Raw genomic sequence first — 20,782 nt, forward strand, 5'->3', positions numbered from 1 at the left:
GCACTTTCAGAAATGTTGCTGTAACTGCGTAAAAAACTAATTAAAAAAAGTGCACTTTCAGAAGTGTTGCTGTAACTGCGTAAAAAACTAATTAAAAAAGTGCACTTTCAGAAATGTTGCTGTAACTGCGTAAAAAATTAACTAATTAAAAAGTGCACTTTCAGAAGTGTTGCTGTAACTGCGTAAAAAACTAATTAAAAAAGTGCACTTTCAGAAATGTTGATGTAACTGCGTAAAAAATTAACTAATTAAAAAGTGCACTTTCAGAAGTGTTGCTGTAACTGCGTAAAAAATTAACTAATTAAAAAGTGCACTTTCAGAAGTGTTGCTGTAACTGCGTAAATAATTAACTAATTAAAAAAGTGCACTTTCAAAAGTGTTGCTGTAACTTTGTAAATAATAGACTAAATAAAAAAAGTGCACTTTCAGAAGTGTTGCTGTAACTGCGTAAAAAATTAACTAATTAAAATGTGCACTTTCAGAAGTGTTGCTGTAACTGCGTAAAAAATTAACTAATTAAAAAGTGCACTTTCAGAAATGTTGCTGTAACTGCGTAAAAAACTAATTAAAAAAGTGCACTTTCAGAAGTGTTGCTGTAACTGCGTAAAAAATTAACTAATTAAAAAGTGCACTTTCAGAAGTGTTGCTGTAACTGCGTAAAAAACTAATTAAAAAAGTGCACTTTCAGAAATGTTGCTGTAACTGCGTAAATAATTAACTAATTAAAAAAGTGCACTTTCAAAAGTGTTGCTGTAACTTTGTAAATAATAGACTAAATAAAAAAAGTGCACTTTCAAAAGTGTTGCTGTAACTGCTTAAATAATAAACTAACTAATTAAAAAAGTGCACTTTCAAAAGTGTTGCTGTAACTGTGTAAATAATAATTTAACTAATTAAAAAAAGTGCACTTTCAGAAGTGTTGCTATAACTGTGTGAAAAACTAATTAAAGTGCACTTTCAGAAGTGTTGCTGTAACTGCATAAAAAAAGTGCACTTTCAGAAGTGATGCTTAACTGCATAAAAAACTAATTAAAAAAAGTGCACTTTCAGAAATGTTGCTGTAACTGCGTAAAAAACTAATTAAAAAAAGTGCACTTTCAGAAGTGTTGCTGTAACTGCGTAAAAAACTAATTAAAAAAGTGCACTTTCAGAAATGTTGCTGTAACTGCGTAAAAAATTAACTAATTAAAAAGTGCACTTTCAGAAGTGTTGCTGTAACTGCGTAAAAAACTAATTAAAAAAGTGCACTTTCAGAAATGTTGCTGTAACTGCGTAAAAAATTAACTAATTAAAAAGTGCACTTTCAGAAGTGTTGCTGTAACTGCGTAAAAAACTAATTAAAAAAGTGCACTTTCAGAAATGTTGCTGTAACTGCGTAAAAAACTAATTAAAAAAGTGCACTTTCAGAAATGTTGCTGTAACTGCGTAAAAAATTAACTAATTAAAAAGTGCACTTTCAGAAGTGTTGCTGTAACTTTGTAAATAATAGACTAAATAAAAAAAGTGCACTTTCAGAAGTGTTGCTGTAACTGCGTAAAAAATTAACTAATTAAAAAGTGCACTTTCAGAAATGTTGCTGTAACTTTGTAAATAATAGACTAAATAAAAAAAGTGCACTTTCAGAAGTGTTGCTGTAACTGCGTAAAAAATTAACTAATTAAAAAGTGCACTTTCAGAAGTGTTGCTGTAACTGCGTAAAAAATTAACTAATTAAAAAGTGCACTTTCAGAAATGTTGCTGTAACTGCGTAAAAAATTAACTAATTAAAAAGTGCACTTTCAGAAGTGTTGCTGTAACTGCGTAAAAAACTAATTAAAAAAGTGCACTTTCAGAAATGTTGCTGTAACTGCGTAAATAATTAACTAATTAAAAAAAGTGCACTTTCAGAAGTGTTGCTGTAACTGCGTAAAAAACTAATTAAAAAAGTGCACTTTCAGAAATGTTGCTGTAACTGCGTAAATAATTAACTAATTAAAAAAGTGCACTTTCAGAAATGTTGCTGTAACTGCGTAAAAAACTAATTAAAAAAGTGCACTTTCAGAAGTGTTGCTGTAACTGCGTAAAAAACTAATTAAAAAAGTGCACTTTCAGAAGTGTTGCTGTAACTGCATAAAAAAACTAATTAAAAAAGTGCACTTTCAGAAGTGTTGCTGTAACTGCGTAAATAATTAACTAATTAAAAAAGTGCACTTTCAGAAGTGTTGCTGTAACTGCGTAAATAATTAACTAATTAAAAAAGTGCACTTTCAAAAGTGTTGCTGTAACTTTGTAAATAATAGACTAAATAAAAAAAGTGCACTTTCAGAAGTGTTGCTGTAACTGCTTAAATAATAAACTAACTAATTAAAAAAGTGCACTTTCAAAAGTGTTGCTATAACTGTGTGAAAAACTAATTAAAGTGCACTTTCAGAAGTGTTGCTGTAACTGCATAAAAAAACTAATTAAAAAAGTGCACTTTCAGAAGTGTTGCTGTAACTGTGTAAATAATAATTTAACTAATTAAAAAAGTGCACTTTCAGAAGTGTTGCTATAACTGTGTGAAAAACTAATTAAAGTGCACTTTCAGAAGTGTTGCTGTAACTGCATAAAAAAACTAATTAAAAAAGTGCACTTTCAGAAGTGTTGCTGTAACTGCATAAAAAAACTAATTAAAAAAGTGCACTTTCAGAAGTGTTGCTGTAACTGCGTAAATAATTAACTAATTAAAAAAGTGCACTTTCAGAAGTGTTGCTGTAACTGCGTAAATAATTAACTAATTAAAAAAGTGCACTTTCAAAAGTGTTGCTGTAACTTTGTAAATAATAGACTAAATAAAAAAAGTGCACTTTCAGAAGTGTTGCTGTAACTGCTTAAATTATAAACTAACTAATTAAAAAAGTGCACTTTCAAAAGTGTTGCTGTAACTGTGTAAATAATAATTTAATTAAAAAAAGTGCACTTTCAGAAGTGTTGCTATAACTGTGTGAAAAACTAATTAAAGTGCACTTTCAGAAGTGTTGCTTAACTGCGTAAAAAACTAATTAAAAAAAGTGCACTTTCAGAAATGTTGCTGTAACTGCGTAAAAAATTAACTAATTAAAAAGTGCACTTTCAGAAGTGTTGCTGTAACTGCGTAAATAATTAACTAATTAAAAAGTGCACTTTCAGAAGTGTTGCTGTAACTGCGTAAAAAACTAATTAAAAAAGTGCACTTTCAGAAGTGTTGCTGTAACTGCGTAAAAAATTAACTAATTAAAAAGTGCACTTTCAGAAATGTTGCTGTAACTTTGTAAATAATAGACTAAATAAAAAAAGTGCACTTTCAGAAGTGTTGCTGTAACTGCGTAAAAAATTAACTAATTAAAAAGTGCACTTTCAGAAATGTTGCTGTAACTTTGTAAATAATAGACTAAATAAAAAAAGTGCACTTTCAGAAATGTTGCTGTAACTGTGTAAAAAACTAATTAAAAAGTGCACTTTCAGAAGTGTTGCTGTAACTGCTTAAAAAACTAATTAAAAAAGTGCACTTTCAGAAATGTTGCTGTAACTGTGTAAATAATTAACTAATTAAAAAAGTGCACTTTCAGAAGTGTTGCTGTAACTGCGTAAATAATTAACTAATTAAAAAAGTGCACTTTCAGAAGTGTTGCTATAACTGCGTAAATAATTAACTAATTAAAAAAGTGCACTTTCAAAAGTGTTGCTGTAACTTTGTAAATAATAGACTAAATAAAAAAAGTGCACTTTCAGAAGTGTTGCTGTAACTGCTTAAATAATAAACTAACTAATTAAAAAAGTGCACTTTCAAAAGTGTTGCTGTAACTGTGTAAATAATAATTTAACTAATTAAAAAAAGTGCACTTTCAGAAGTGTTGCTATAACTGTGTGAAAAACTAATTAAAGTGCACTTTCAGAAGTGTTGCTGGAACTGCATAAAAAAACTAATAAAAAAGTGCACTTTCAGAAGTGTTGCTTAACTGCGTAAAAAACTAATTAAAAAAAGTGCACTTTCAGAAGTGTTGCTGTAACTGCGTAAAAAACTAATTAAAAAAGTGCACTTTCAGAAATGTTGCTGTAACTGCGTAAAAAACTAATTAAAAAAAGTGCACTTTCAGAAGTGTTGCTGTAACTGCGTAAAAAACTAATTAAAAAAGTGCACTTTCAGAAATGTTGCTGTAACTGCGTAAAAAACTAATTAAAAAAAGTGCACTTTCAGAAGTGTTGCTGTAACTGCGTAAAAAACTAATTAAAAAAGTGCACTTTCAGAAGTGTTGCTGTAACTGCGTAAAAAACTAATTAAAAAAAGTGCACTTTCAGAAGTGTTGCTGTAACTGCGTAAAAAACTAATTAAAAAAGTGCACTTTCAGAAATGTTGCTGTAACTGCGTAAATAATTAACTAATTAAAAAAGTGCACTTTCAGAAGTGTTGCTGTAACTGTGTAAATAATAGACTAATTACATTAAAAAAGTGCACTTTCAGAAGTGTTGCTGTAACTGCATAAAAAAACTAATTAAAAAAGTGCACTTTCAGAAGTGTTGCTGTAACTGCATAAAAAAACTAATTAAAAAAGTGCACTTTCAGAAGTGTTGCTGTAACTGCATAAAAAAACTAATAAAAAAAGTGCACTTTCAGAAGTATTGCTTAACTGCGTAAAAAACTAACTAATTAAAAAAAGTGCACTTTCAGATGTGTCCCTGTAACTGCATAAATAATAAACTAATTAAAATAGTGCACTTTCAGAAGTGTTGCTGTAATATGGTGTAATAAAAAAAAAACTGCAGGTTTATCTGCATTAATTACAAAAAAGCTACATTATTATTATTTATTATTATTATTTTATCCCCTTTTCTCCCAATTTGGAATGCCTAATTCCCACTACTTAGTAGGTCCTCGTGGTGGCATGGCTACTCACCTCAATCCGGTTGGCGGAGGACAAGTCTCAGTGGCCTCCGCTTCTGAGACCATCAATCCGCGCATCTTATCACATGGCTCGTTGTGCATGACACCGCGGAGACTCCGAATGTGGAGGCTCATGCTACACTCCGCAATCCACGCACAATTTATCAAGTGCCCCATTGAGAGCAAGAACCACTAATCGCGACCACGAGGAGGTTACCCCATGTGACTCTACCCTCCCTAGCAACCGGGCCAATTTGGTTGCTTAAGAGACCTGGCTGGAGTCACTCAGCACGCCCTGGATTCAAACTTGCGACTCCAGGGGCGGTAGTCAGCATCAATACTCGCTGAGCTACCCAGGCCTGAAAAAGCTACATTATTAAAGTACACTAAAACCACATGCACTATAAAAAGCTTAGGAATGTGGTTGAACTGGTGTTGGAGTTTCTCCCCTTTAGGTTATGAAGTCATGTTATCAACAGTAGCGACAGTCTCTGCATCCTTCAGCTATGCAGGAACTCTGCCCTCAAAAAGCCTCTTTGTTTACACAAACTTGACTGATCTCATATCTCAACAGGTTAAAATTTAACCAAGAGCACACAAGAGGCAGTTGCAAAAGAGGGGGGAGTGAAACCGAAAGAGTTAGTATCATAATCAGTGTATTCAGCTGGTAGAATCCCTCTTCAATGGTTAACAGGTGACCCTGATTGTGCCTGTTAATATTATAACAGACTTTTTTCCTCCAATAGTAGCTGTGCCCTAGATTCTGTCTTTTCCCTCTCTTTCTCTTTCAGTTGATGGGGTCACAGTCTCTGTACTCCTGGCACACTTGTCACTGTCGTTTGGAGTCTGAGTTTTTTTTTTTTCTTGGTCATTTAGCCATCTGCCTGCTCTAATTGCTCTGAGTTGCAACCTGGCGTGAGGACCAGCTGCCTTTTTCCTCTGTCATTTTTGTGGGTCTCTCTCTTTTCCTCCTACAACACTAGCTAAATGTATCATGATAATGGCCTTATGTTAGTGTATAATGGTGTGTTCCACTTGTCCTGAGACACAGTCATCGGCTAGCACAGCTGTGAGTTTATTTTGTACACAATTTAGCTGATGGATTAAGAAGTCAGACTGACTGAGTCCTTTAAGTCAAGTCATTTCATTTGGTAGCCATCTTGGTAACGATCCTGGGCAAGTATTTTCTATTAATGTCAAGTACAGCTCCTATCTACATGAATGACGAAAGTTGGAAATATCCAAAATGCTTGTCAAGATTAAGTTTCAATAACATTTCAGATCAGCAAAAAATTCAGACAGATATGTGTCAAACATTTTTAGCTCAAATGACGCTACAGAACTACACCAGTAAGGCGGTTAAAACGCAACCTGGGGCTGGTTGCATAAACATTTCCATTAACATAATACTTCGTCTAACAACTAGTCAAATTAACTTAAGATGCCAGTGAAAGCCTGTAGCATAAAATCGATTGTAATGACCAAATCTTGTGATTTTAAAGTAAATAATAAAAAACAAGGCTTGGACCACATTAACAGAAAAAGTTTATAGTGTCAATCCGTCGATTGCCCGAACTGTCAAAGATGTGCACAAATGTTTCAATAATATGGTGAAAGAGGAAAAAAAAAAAAAAAAAAAAAATATATATATATATATATATATATATATATATATATATATATATATATATATATATATATCTCCAGCAACAGGAGGAAGACCAACAGCTAAATTAAAAAGGACAAAAGAGCTGATGAATAAAATATACGGTGATATCGGCAGGACGTTAGTGGTGTAGTGCCGAATTTTGACTCCCTAGTATCCCTATGTTTAGGGGTAGGTGTAAGGATGGTCTTTATAGGGGTAGGGACCAGTGAGGTTAGGGTTAGGGGTGGGTGTAGGGGTGGGCTTTAGGGATAAGGGCCGGTCATGTAGCAAGGAGTCAGTATCTAGCGGGCAGTCAGATTTTGACACAACACCTGCTTCAAAGTATACTGTACAGTATTCTCGCTGTTTGTATTGTGCAACTTTGTTCTATGCCAAGTCTTGTAGCAGTTAGCTAACTAACGTTATTCTCCGCTCTCTTTACAATGTTAGCAAGTCAAGATGAAGATGCTCCAGTGACTAGCCAGGACCACACAGCGAAAAATGAAGGTAAAGCTCTTGGTTAGAGTTGCAAGCATGTCAGGGTTGCCAGCCGTATAACCCGGGATGGCCTGTCAGAAATCACGAATAGATATTTTAATGCAAACTGATGCAACACTTTCCATAAATAACATCAATGCAACAACGTGTATTCAGTTTGAATGTGAGAAAAGATTTCTGTTACATAAAATGTGCATGTATTTTTATTGTTATAACACCATAAAATTATTCAATACCATAATATTACCATCACTAATTCGTTTTTGGGTTTCCAGACACTGTGATAGTATTCCACCTCCTGTCACATATTGGGTGGTAGAAAGTTGGCAACCCTATTCAAATGCCTATTGTAGAAAGGTGTCCGCTTTCTGTCTGACAGACTGCATGTAGTGGCAACCAAATTCTAGCAAACAACTCAACTTTCAAAATTGCAACAAAGAGTTTCTATCTCTCCCTATGTACTTAATTTTTTATTTTAATTAATTATTTATTTTTTAATTAAGATGTTTCGAACGGCAGCCAGGTGCCACTTGCTGGAAGCAGCTCGGGAATGGAGACACAGAAAGGCCCTCCAAACAAGATCACCATGAACCACATACTGGAAAAACATTATGAAGTGTTGACATTGCAAGAAGCAAAACTAAAATTAGAGATACAAAAACTGGAATTAGAGAAAACCAAGCTGAAATTGGAGCTGCAGAACCTTGGACATGAACAGTAGATCTCATTTATCGTTACAAGAATTATTCAATAATTTTACTTATTTTCCTGATGACTTCACTTGTTTAATCCAATCACATTAAAGAAATTTTTAATATTGGCCTATATCATTTTGATGTTTTTAAGTAGTAGCATTTCAGTAGTTTGTAGTGATCACAAAATAATAATAATTTTAATTATATATATATATATATTTAAATACACTTGACTGAATTGTTTCTCATGATCTTAAAAATCTTTTGATCTGAAGGTGTATGATTAAATGTTTGAAATTAGTTTTGTAGACAAAAATATAATTGTGCCACCATATTAATTTATTTCATTATAAAACTAAAATTTAATAATAAAAAAAAAAACATTTTTGAAATTGATGACTTGGACCAAATAATAAAGAAAAGCAGCCAATAAGTGCCCAACATAGATGGGAACTCCTTCAGTACTGTTTAAAAAGCATCCCATGGTGATACCTCAAGAAGTTGGTTGAGAAAATGTCAAGAGTACATGTCTGCAAATTCTAGGCAAAGGGTGACTACTTTGAAGATGCTAAAATATAACACAGTTTTGATTTATTTTGGATTTTGTTTAGTCACAACATAATTCCCATAGTTCCATTTATGTTATTCCATAGTTTTGATGACTTTATTCTAAAATGTAAAAAAAAAAAAAATTATAATAAAGAATGAGTAAGTGTTTCAAAACTTTTGACCGGTAGTGTATATATATTGGTTTGATAAATTAAGAATAAGATGTTTCAGGCACATTTTTAGTTATTATTTCAATTTCTTCAGTTTTACAGTTATACAGAGAAAAACTTTTCCACAATCATTTGCCGAACATAACACACAGATCTAACTTGAAGCCTCAATGATCTCCAAACGTTCATCAAGCACTTGGTCTTCATCTAGGTCTAGGAGTGCAAGATCTATGTTAAAGGGAAAGCTCTTAAATCAAAGTAGAGTCATTAGGGTAAATGTAGCTAGAAGTTCCAATTACGGACACTTTGTACATATTCTTACCTTGCCATGTTGTGTAGAACAACGCAGGCACAGAATATGTTGCACACCCTGTCTGGTTTCATTCTGAGCTCTCCATGCAAACAATGAAATCTCAGTTTCAGGACTACAATACATGTTTCAATAACACTCCTTGTTTTGGCACAGGCTGTGTTGTAATGAGTTTGAGGCACTGTGTGGGCTCAAAAAAGGTGTGAGAACCAAGTTTTCATTTGAAGGCGCCTGAATCCTAATATGTGTTCCATCGATGGCTCCTACTACATTTGGAATTTCAGCAATGTTAAAAAAAATCCATCTTCAACTTATTCAAAGTAGAGATGTCAGTCAGATCCTGTGGAAGTCTGTCTGAGAGCACACAAGAAACTCGATGTATAATTTTTGATTCTCTAGACTTGTGTACCCCAATAAAGTCTCCAACTGCGTTTATAACATCTTGTGGCAAAAAAGCGTAGAGCTAGTCATATTCGTAGCAGTGGAGGGATGCTAAATTTTCTTGAAATATCAGGCCTCTAGTGCTCCTCAAGGTCAGATGCCAATTCCAACATTTTATTTCTTGAAAATCTTAGTTTCTCAGTGATTTCTTTGTCAGAAAGGTCTTCCAATGGGTTTGAATAGTCTTTGAAAACCCTTTCTCTTTGTAATGCCCATTCATAAACCCAAAGGTTAAAGTTTGCCATTGCAGAAGTCAAAAACTACTTTTGTGAATCTAGCTCAGCTGACAGTTATTTCCATGGCATCATAGAATGTAAACAAAAGTCATACATTTTGGTCTTAAATTAGACCGATCTAAGTTTTTATGCAACTGACAGAAAAAGTTGAGACCCGTTTTAATGAAAGTCCAGCTAACTTGTAAGACTAGTCTAAACAGATTTATGCAACTGGCTCCTAGTCTCATATCGCATTACATTTTTGCAAAAGGAGTTTTATGTGGTTCGTTATACATATTTTGTCAGTTTCCTGGTGAAATGAACAGTAGAGGCAATACAACAACAATATATTTTGTTCACTTTCACGCAAATCACAAGTAAATGGCAGATTATCAGTTCGTAAACACTTTTCACCCTTTCCTCACTATCTTATGACATAAACAAAATTGTACTATAGTGCATGGTGATAAGTAGTTGTAAGGTGATACATTTTTACATTTCTGTTACATAGCCAACTACACTTAGAAGCGTTTAATAATGTGATTAAGTTGCGTGGTTGCTCAACTGATAGAGTTTTATATTTTCAACACAAAGAAACAGGGCATGAGTCTTCGACAGAATGCAAGTCGATGCGTAAGCCGCACTAAAAAATGATGTGGGTGATTCAGCAATTGCGTTTTCATCTTCCATTTGCTTTTATGACACTATCAGTTAGGTTTAGGTTAAAGGTTTAAGGTAGGGACATCAGTTTTGTTTATTAATTTTAACTTGATAGAGCACTAACCTTCAAAAACTCATCTGTTTTTCATCTCACATTTGCTTTTTATGATCGTATTGGTTTGTTTAAGGTTTTGGTTAGGGAGGTACGTTTTGTTGATTTAAAACTCGATAGAGGATTAGCCTTAAAAACGTCTTTAGAGAAAGATCTGTTTGGTAAAACATTTAACTCGCTTTTAGCTTTTTCATTTGGAACTGCCGTGAGCAATTTAATGACCCACATGATTTCATTTTTCAAAAATGTTGCAACGGTCACATAATTTTTAAGAGATTAGGCTACAAAAACCACGATTACCTATTTATGGCCATTCATAACTTTTCATAATTCATCATTTTTCCCAAGCAACCTATAAATCGCAAATATTTCATTATAATATTGCAGATGTGTTACCAGTGACAGATTATTTTTGGAAGGCTCTTAGTAGTGTGAAAATACATTTATTTTCCCTTATCTGCTGCCTTTGAATAATCAGTCACATGACATATTACCGGAACTGAGTACCCATGAAGCAAAAATTCTGGGGTTCTTACGCCATCTGAACAACTGCTGTCAAGAAGAATGGGAATGCTAGCAAATAGCAAACAGAGCATTAAGATTTCTCCCATTCATGTTTGGTCCGTTTCCTCCTACTTACACTGTCTCTGGTGAGACTTAACATGGACTGAACTAAAGGGCAGAAACTTCTGAATTACTGAAAAGCTTGTCTCATATGTCAGAACAAAACAAAGATACTAGACAACCCCTCCTTGGGCTTTTTGTCCACTGAAACAAAAGTCATAGCACACCCCCATGAAGGTTAGGAGTTCACAGTGCCACAGGCTGAGTATTAAAGGAGGAAATGCTGTGTCATTGCCAGGCTGTGACTGAGGGTATAAGCGCAGTCATGGGATAGATGCTGGCTAAAAGAGAGTTCATGAGATCATGCACTGCTATACAGCCCGACAACACACTTCATCCCCCTTCTTAACATGCACAAACACTCAAAACTATTCAGATGTGCAGTTAATAATGAGTCTGTACCAAAGGCTCTAATTTTATTCCCTGTCAGGGAGCTGGATGGCTTTGGAAAGATGGAAAAAGAGAGAGGAATATAGTATAGAGTGAAAAATCGAGGATGCTGTGGTGTGATGTGGCCCCGAAGCCATGACACTTCCGTCATCTGTGGTGTTTCCGTGAATTGGACGTGCTTGTACATGCACCCGCACTCAGTGGGAGATTGGATTGACCCGTGTTGCCCTGAGCTGTCAGGCTGTGAGGAGCGTCTGGTGTCTCCTGTCTCCTATGGTCACCCGGAGGCTACAACATTACACATGGATAACAGATGAATAGATAGATTAGGCCCAGTGGGGGTTCTTCTTGTGGCCTGTCTGACCTTATCAATTGCTTTGAGTATGGATGATTGATCAGTTGGTTCTGGAGAGTAATTCATGATTCTTTTGCCCCTGTTCCATGACGTTGTTTTTACCATGGAGAGACGATCCAGTGACCTTTTAGACACACTGGCATTTAAGGGAAATGATTGGTTGATGAAGCCGTATGTAAAGAGGGGACAGAGCACATAATCAATCAGTAGGGATGAGAAAATAAACTTAATCTGACATGTCGCCATAGTAACACCAGTATCCTATGTTGACTGTAATCGTTATCGTCTCTCGGTTGTTAGCTTTTTATCTGTCTCTGTTTTTTAGCTGTCTGTCAGGTATGCTTCCTTCAAGTCCTCTCAGGAAGTTCCTACTTAAGATTTCGGAAGTTGTTATTATGATTGTAATGTGCATTCTGGTTATTTCGGTTAGAAAAAAGGACGCGTTGGCCAGTTTCTTTCTCACTATTTCTGTTCATGTCAAAGACAAGCTTTTTAGCTCTGGTTTAACTAAATGATGTGCATTAGGTGTGTAATTGATGCTTAATGTGTGAATTTTATCATTCTTGTGTTGCCACAAGCCTCTTGTGCTGCTCAATGTCTGTGAGACATTTTATTAGATTGTGATATTACTACAGTAGTCTTTTGAGAAGATTGTTTTATTTTGCTGACACAGTTGAAAAGGTTTTTAACAAATCCGGCAATAATACATTTTTATTAAATAAGGATCTGAAATATCGTATAATTTAACCTGGATTTCACCATGAAACTCGCCAAAGAGTCTAGCATGGCATTAAAAGCGAACAAACTTGTGTTCCCACAAACAATCATGGGAAATGTAGTTTTGTTGCACAAGCCTGTGGCTTAATGTGTAATATTTTCTGCACCACTTTATCACTATTCTTCATCAGCTGGACATAAAATGTGTATCAAAAAATAGTGAAGTCAACATTCACACCTAAACCTTATTAATTAGACCAGTATTAATTAGGGATGTGCCAGGGTGGTCAACTAATTGAATAATTGTTCAACAACCATCTAGTTGATTAGTGGGCTCAACTAATATTATTTTTAGTGGTGGTGGTTTTAATTAATTTGGAGATGCCATCTTTCGTAGAAAGTTTTTTCGTGATTGTAGCTTGCTGTGCTTAACAGTGAATATCAGTCAGCATGGTAAAACATTTTGCTAGAAGTTTTGTCTCTTTAATGCTTTAGGTATAGTCCTTTTATGCACCACTGCTATTTCAGTCATCAAAGCGCCGCATCAACATTACATTTCAAGACGATCACTGCCAAACGTTAAATCCTCAGCTGTAAGTAATGCTCATGTACAGTATTTGTGAGGTGCTTTGGAGAGATTAAAGTTATTTGCTGATTCTGTCTGAAACTGTTGAAATAAATAGTTGCAGTAAAAAAGATTTAAACTGCTGGATGTTGTGAACTAGATGTTACGTACCCTCAGTCTTTCAGTTCTGCGCTTTTGAATGTGAAGCGAGGATCAACCTGAAGCACTCGGGTTACACTGAAGTGCGTCATTCTGCATTCAGGATGTTCATAATTGGTTTTGTGCTTCTCTGTATTGGAGCCTTTCTTGTTTCTTACTTTTCTTACTTTGATAGTTTTGTGCTATAACATGGTATAGTTATTTAACCTATTTATTTGTTGAATATCCATTAGTTACCATGTTGAAGTGCTGCGTTTAGCATCTATATATCTCTCTGAAACGTGTCTGATTGGGGTCACATGAACATAACTGAGTCTAAATATACATGAATCCCATAACACCAACTAGTCGACTAGTCATTTGGACAACACACTGACTAGTGGATTATCAAAATTGGTGGTTACTTTTGAACATCCCTAGTACCAATTTGCTTCTACCATGATTCTTTAAAGTACCCATTAATTGACTTGACAAGCACAGATTTTTTCCTGTGTTGATGTATTTCCAATTGACACAGGAAGTTAGGGCAGGACATATTGAATGGTTCTGCTTAAAAAAAAAAAATATATATATATCCAATAGCCTTTAGTTTACTTCACTATCATGAACTATGATTTGTTACTTGGTATCACTAGTCAGAGGCATTGGGGGAGGGATATCCTTGTTCTAGAGAGTATTTGATTGGACAAAATGCAGGATTGAGTCATCAAAATGTGAAGAGTGTAAATTATTTTTGGTCCCTATTACAAGGAGGCAAAGACTGTACATTAATGTATATCTACTAAAAGTATATTTTGTCAGCGTTTGAGAGTATACTAGCAGAGTGATTCTCAACCAGGGGCCCTGGGAGCAAAAGGGGGCCACAGCAAACTTCCAAAGGGATCTCAAGATGACTTGAATTATGTAAAATAAATTATTTAAAATAACTTCACAACTAAAACCCCTAAGAAATCAAGATTGCAATGTAAACTATTGTGTTTCTCACTCAAAAAGGCTGAGAACTACTGCATAGCAAAACTTGTATTTAAATTTCATAGGAGTCTTTAACTGACATGAATCTGCAGCCATACGTGAATACCAGGGTTACTGGCGATACAAGAACACCCTCCTGTATCACATACTTTTAGATCTTCCAGATATTAGACTCTCATGGAGACCAGTCTGGATACTTGACCCAGTTCAAGGAGGAGCAGAATTCTGTATGGAAGAGTGGAGGTGGAGAGAGCAGTGGATCTCTTCTTTGCCAGCAAATGACCACCTTGTTGCTGACCCAGTAATGAGAGTGCCTGGATGTGAACTGAGGTGGAGTGAGGGGTCATGTTGAATCTGTTTCGCACCGCCCAAGGAAGGTGTGCCTCTCTCATCTATAAGTGGGGAGCTGCAGATTCCCCAGCTTATAACTGTGGTGCACCTTGCCAGACAACTGATCACATGTAAATGTGTGCCCAATAAGATGCTTTATTGGTGGTCTTCAGGCGCTACATGAAACAACTCCTGAGGCAGTGCAATATCTAACTGACTTGGACTTTAACTTATGACAACTTTCCATGTAATGCTGGCTGTGTTCTTTTACAAACTGCTTAATGTCAGATAAAAAAAAAAAAAAATGACATTCTTGCAACTTGGAAAGTCTGAATCTTTAAGAAAATCCCACTGGTAATTCTGACATTATCAGAATGTGCTCTTATCTTATGAATATGATCGTTCTGTCACGTTTAGGCAGCAGTAGTCTTGGTGACTTGCTGACTGACTTGCTGACTTTGGGGTTGTCACAGGAAAGGTGGCTGGAATGATTGATATTAAAGATATCCCAGAGATGGAACATGTCTGGCCCTCTGCCACAACAGCAGAATGAGTGTAGGACAGAGAGAGGACGGACTTGATAAGCTAGAATGAGGGAGGGCTTTATATATCAAGAGAGTGATGGGCAGAGAGGGGAAAAAATTATTTTCTTCCATATTTCATCTTTCCAGCTTTATTTTCTTTCTTTCTTTCTTTCTTTCTCGATCTCTGGTCTGTGTGATGTCAACCTTGCACCTGTTAACACAGACCCCATAAAACTAGCCAGATCAGAGACTCTCTGCTCTGTCTCTCTCCGTCTCACTCACTCTCACTCTTTCTGCCCCCTCCCCTGAGAGATGGCCCACCTGCAAAAACAGAGTGTGAGATGAAAAGAGGTTGACTGTTTTCAGTGCATTCTGAGTGGACACACATACACACACACACACACACACACACACACATGAGGACTCTCCATAGACATAATGATTTTTATACTGTATGAACTATAGATTCTATCCCCTAACCCTACCCCTAAACCTAACCCTCACAAAAAACTTTCTGCATTTTTACATTTTCAATAAAACATAGTTTAGTATGTTTTTTAAGAGATTTGAATTATGGGGGCACTAGAAATATCCTCATAAACCACATTTATAGCATAATACCCTTGTAATTACCAGTTTGTAACGTAAATTTCTTTTCTCGTAAACCACCCAAACACGCACACACACATGCACACTTTTCCTTCTTTCAAAAGGCAAGCACACATTGCCACACTTGTATATTGAGGTGGGTCAATGGGTCGCTCTTACAGACTGTCCCACATACACTTTAATTATAAATAGCATTTGTTTGTCATTCAGTTTTTATTTACTTTCAAAGGGGTTACAATAACAAAAAGAGTTGAACCACTCTCACAACTCATAACAAGAGCAAAAACAAGAACAACAATATATAACTCCCATTAAAATACAATACAATAAAAATAAAAAATATGTATTTCATCAAATTAAAAATATAATACAAAACAGTCAAATTAAATTAAATTAAATTACAGATAAAAATAACATAAAAATTAAAAGACGTAGTTTTAGAAAATTAAATAATTTGCATTTGAAATCCACAGGCAAGATTACAAATTTTGAAGATGCATCTGTTTTTTCCTCTCCTGTCTTTTCCTCTTTTTTTTTGCCAATCCCTCCATCTTTCTATTTCACTGTCTCTTTTGCTCCTCCCATCTCCCACCCGTCTCTCCCTCACTCTCTCTCTAAGTCTCTCTCTCTCTCTCTGTTGGAGAGGTGGTATACTGATGAAGTGATATGGATGAATGAGTGTGGGACTCTTTGAAATAATCCATCTGACAACCCAGCGGAGTGCATGTTTCTCTCCTTTCCTCTCTCTTCTTGGTCATCTCTGCAGCTTCAGTGCTGCTCACTTCTGCTTGACTGGCTCAAATCCTCCGTATGACTCCAGCAGTCGACCATTCCACAGCATCCACCGTTCAGCTCCATACTAAAACCACTAGTCCAACCATACACCAACCATACACTCCACTGCTCAATATCACATTAAAACAGCCCACTGCACTAAACACTTCACTACCCAGTCCAGTATCCAGATTTTATGACTGTACGTCACTTAGTGTCATTATAGCAAAATGATGGTTTATAATGTAATGCCACAAACTGCTATTTTTGGCAGTGAACTCTAAATCTTAATGTTTAAAGGAATAGTTCACCCTCATGGCGTTCCAAACCTGTATGCTGTTATTTGTTTCTAGGAAACTTAAACAGTAGCTTCACACAGCTCTTTCCATACAACAACAGTTTATAGTGACCATGTCTGTCAGTTTCCAAAAAGGATAAAATAAAAGTACCCCCACCATAAAAGGAGTCTTTTTTTTATATTATATCATATCATACCATATCAAATCATATCATATCATATCAAATCATATACCATATCATATCATGTTATTATATTATATTATATACTTATATATATATATAAGATTATCAATGAATAACAATTTAAATTTTATTCTATTCCTCACACAAAGCTATAATGTGGTTTCAAAACACTTAGAAGTCGTATGGACTACTTCCTGGTGCTTTATGGTGGGTTATTTTTTTGTCTTTTTTATCTGATCAATATATAAAGGAAAACCATAAATGCACAACTCAAATGTAAATTATTGATTGACCAATGTTTCTGCCTTTTTTAGTATCTTGAAAAATGCTGGTAGCCAAAATGTTGGAAAATAAATAAGCTTGCATTTTTAGTTGTGCAGTTATATATATATTTTTTCTTTATATAATTATGCAATAACTTATACCTCTACATTTAAGCTGTTTACTCAAGGGTTTTACTAATTTAAGTGTTTTGTTCTGATCAATAAGGCATTTATTTTCACTTATGAACATGAATAGACTAATAATATGCAAATGATGGAGAATACAAGTGACATTATTTTGGTTAATTCTTGGGCCATCACATAGATGTGCCAACCCAAGGGACTCATGCCCGATCAACACAAACTGACAGCCTGTCTTTAATGCTGTAAACACAGACGAGTAGAGTAATACAAGAAATATCAGCACTCTTGGAATGCTGCTTGCCCAGTCAAATTAGAGGACCAAAACTTATAGTTTTATTTAAAATTATTTAGCATTTAGCAGACATGGATTTGGTATTTAAAACTCTTGAATTATGAATTATAAACTTTCAAACAGAATACAAAAGATGGGCTGAGCATCTAAAATGCTTTTCGTTATTTTAAACAATCTTCACGGTTACAGCTTTTATTTACAGTTTGTTTCCTCTGCGCAACCATTTCCACACCATCAAATAAAGTGAACACAATGACACACCGCACACAATTCTTCATATCTACACCCAAACACAAGCACTCAAAAAGATCTCATCACCCTCCAGTGCTCACACACCCAATTGATTGTGTCAGCCATATTCATAGACATGATTCTACAGGACAGCAGTGCCACGTTTCAGCCAGAGTCCTCTCCTGCAGAGTCAATTCTACGGTCCATGCCTGTGTTTGTGGACTTCAAATCAACTAAAGCACTGATGGCTGATTGTCTGGCTTAATGTGACGTGCTTTCCTGAAATTTGAAGGGCCGGTACTGAGCTACAGTACCTTGCGCAGTCTGATGCATACGGGAGCATTTGTGCAGAAGCGTCATGCCCATTCTAACTGAGGGGCAACATGTCAACTCAAAGAAAAATATTCTCAAAGAAAATCTTTGATAATTCAGTTGCATAATTAATGTAGCGGGGAGAAGTGTATGTCTAAAACAAAAAAATCACACATGCACATGTGTAAACTTGGTCAGTCCAATCAAGTCACACCTTACGCAGATCATTTTTTAAACTGAGATTTGGTCATTATAATAATATCTACCCACCCTCATGTTGGTCGAATATTTTATGACTTTTTCCTGGGGAACAAATAGAGATATTTTCAAAATGTCAAAGCTAATAGTACCTTTCTAAAATTCAAGGTCACTTTACAGACCCAGAAAATAAATGTGAATAATGAAAAAAATGAACAAAAGTTTAAAAGAAGAAAAATAGAATAATCAGCAGAGTGAAATAACCAGGAAAATAAAATGGAGCAACATAATTAAGAAGGAAGCTATCACCGTAACAAAGGAAAAAAGAAAAACAGAAAACAGAAATCGAAAAATAGAAATAAAAACTAAATCAACTAAACTATAAATTGAAAATGTATGCTGATCACTGGCTTTCAAGTTCACCTGCAATTTTGCTTGCATTATCTGAAAGTGAAAGTTAAAGTGGAGATTTAGAGTAAAAAGTACTTAAATAATGTTCTGTTTCTCACCCACACCTATCATATTGGTTCTGAAGACATGGATTTAACCACTGGAGTCTTATGGATTACTTTTATGTTTCCTTTATGTGATTTTTGGAGCTAAAAGTTCTGATCACCATTCAAAGATTGTATGGACCTACAGAGCTGAAATATTCTTCTAAAAATCTTTGTTTGTGTTCTGCTGATGAAAAAGTCATATACACCTGGGATGGCATGAGGGTGAGTAAATTATAAGAGAATACATTTTTGGGTGAATTATCCCTTTTACAAAACAATATCTGCCTACATGCTAATACATGCTAATTGAAAACTGTACCACTAAACTAACACATTCCAGTTTCTTATTTAGAACTACCGCGTTGTTAAAAGGTGGTGTTTCCCCCTTTGGTTACGTTTTGTCTCACCCAATGAAAAAGTGAACCAGGAATAATACTGATGCCCCTTAAAAAAATTTAAAAAAAAGAAAGGGTGCATGACAGCTCTGCTTTGTCTGTTTGCATATAAATGTTTATGTGCTTTGTTTGTGTGAGTATGTGTGTAAAAGAGAGCTATGTCTTGTATTAGGCAGGTTGAGCTGGAGGGGGAATTCAGTAACACTTGACCTGTTTCACTGAGTCACAGAGAGCAATGGAAGGAGAAGATGGGGGAAGAGAAAAAGACACTGAGACAGAAAGAGAGAGGGACAGAGTATGAGGGTTCTGTGGTGGGGTAAAGGCAGATAAAATGAGAAGGGGAAAGCAGAGAGAAAGAACAACAGCTGGGAAGGCCAGTGGGCAGAGAAATGACACTAAACCCCCTTCTCTCCTTTCCGTTCTTTCTTTCTGTCTCTATCTCCTTCTATATTCTCTCGCCTTCATTGCCTAGCCTTTTGGCTCTTCCTCTCTCTCTCTCTCTCGATGCCCCTGTCTTCATCTGATTCCTGCAGCTGGAATGGGCAGAGTTACTCTACACCAGGGGTTTTCAAAGTGTTAAACAGTGAGCCCCCACCCCCCTCTCCTTATTTATCAAGTATTGTCCTCTAGTGCTATATTATTCAGAATCATCAGGCGTTTCAGGTGTTGGAGTAATTCACCAATAATGATTAATAACATTAAATTCAGTCTGACAGACTCATTCAACAATGCATCATACACTGAATGAGTGATAAATATTTGGCAATAAATATTTCTATTAATAATATGAAAAAGTATTTTGCATAATTTTTAAAATATATATTTTTTAAATAGACCACCTGTTTGTCATTATGACAATGGGATTATTTAACTTTTTTCACCTATATTTGTGATAAAATCACATCACATGAGCTTGTCTCCATCTCTGTGTTAATCAAACACATTTAGACACGTCGACCCGATATCATGTTGAACGTCCTGATTTTATTCCACATTTTCGGATTTTCTGCATCCTAGATAAACTTGTGTAGCTATGTTTTCCACTGTGGTGACAGAAGAAGTGAGTCGCATCAGATATTCTTAGCTGACCGTTATGTCATTTGATTTGCTCACGTCTCATCGGCAATCATCAGAATATCATTCTTATTCAATATGAATTTAACCATGTATTATACTGCATTTCCTGTAATCATTACCAGCCAAATGCTGAGTTTATTCCTCAAACTCCGGAGAGATTCGCGCTCACGCAACCGGTACAGATGTGCTCTCACATGATATGCATGAGTTCATGACATAGAGCTACTGTCTATTAAGCTAAACCATGGTCTACTAAGTCAATTGTTTTCATTTATCTTCACCATACATTTTTATTGTATTTATTTATCTTTTGATTTTACTTGGTGAATTTATCATAACTCTCCGCGCCTCCCCTGACATGTTTAAAAACGTCATGGTTACTGGTGTAACCTCCGTTCCCTGATGGAGGGAACGAGACGTTGGTGTCGATGTAGTGACACTAGGGGTCACTCTTGGGAGCCCGAGACACCTCTGGTCTTTGATAAAAGGCCAATGAAAATTGGCGAGTGGTATTTGCATGCCACTCCCCCGAACATACGGGTATAAAAGGAGCTGGTATGCAACCACTCATTCAGGTTTTACGCTGAGGAGCCGATATAAGGTCCGGCCATTTCAGCGGGTAGTTCAGCGTTGTGGCAGGAGGGACCAACGTCTCGTTCCCTCCATCAGGGAACGGAGGTTACACCAGTAACCA

General features: G+C 35.6%; 1 protein-coding gene across 2 annotated transcripts in view; it reads left to right on the forward strand.

Annotated features, from left to right (window-relative positions):
* LOC127452606 (nectin-2-like) overlaps nucleotides 1-20,782 on the forward strand; it is a 114,178-nt gene that overhangs the window by 61,125 nt on the left and 32,271 nt on the right. The window contains exons 7-8 of one of the 2 annotated variants that reach the window (XM_051718207.1): nucleotides 6,978-7,034; nucleotides 7,529-7,845. The exons of the other annotated variant lie outside the window; for it this stretch is intronic. Of the exons in view, the coding sequence (XP_051574167.1) occupies nucleotides 6,978-7,034; nucleotides 7,529-7,746 (275 nt within the window). The 3' untranslated portion in view covers nucleotides 7,747-7,845. Of the gene's footprint in view, nucleotides 1-6,977; nucleotides 7,035-7,528; nucleotides 7,846-20,782 lie in introns of those variants that run through there. 2 annotated transcript variants of the gene reach the window in all.

Source organism: Myxocyprinus asiaticus, chromosome 15 (assembly GCF_019703515.2).
Source record: "Myxocyprinus asiaticus isolate MX2 ecotype Aquarium Trade chromosome 15, UBuf_Myxa_2, whole genome shotgun sequence".
Taxonomy (NCBI): Eukaryota; Metazoa; Chordata; class Actinopteri; order Cypriniformes; family Catostomidae; genus Myxocyprinus; species Myxocyprinus asiaticus.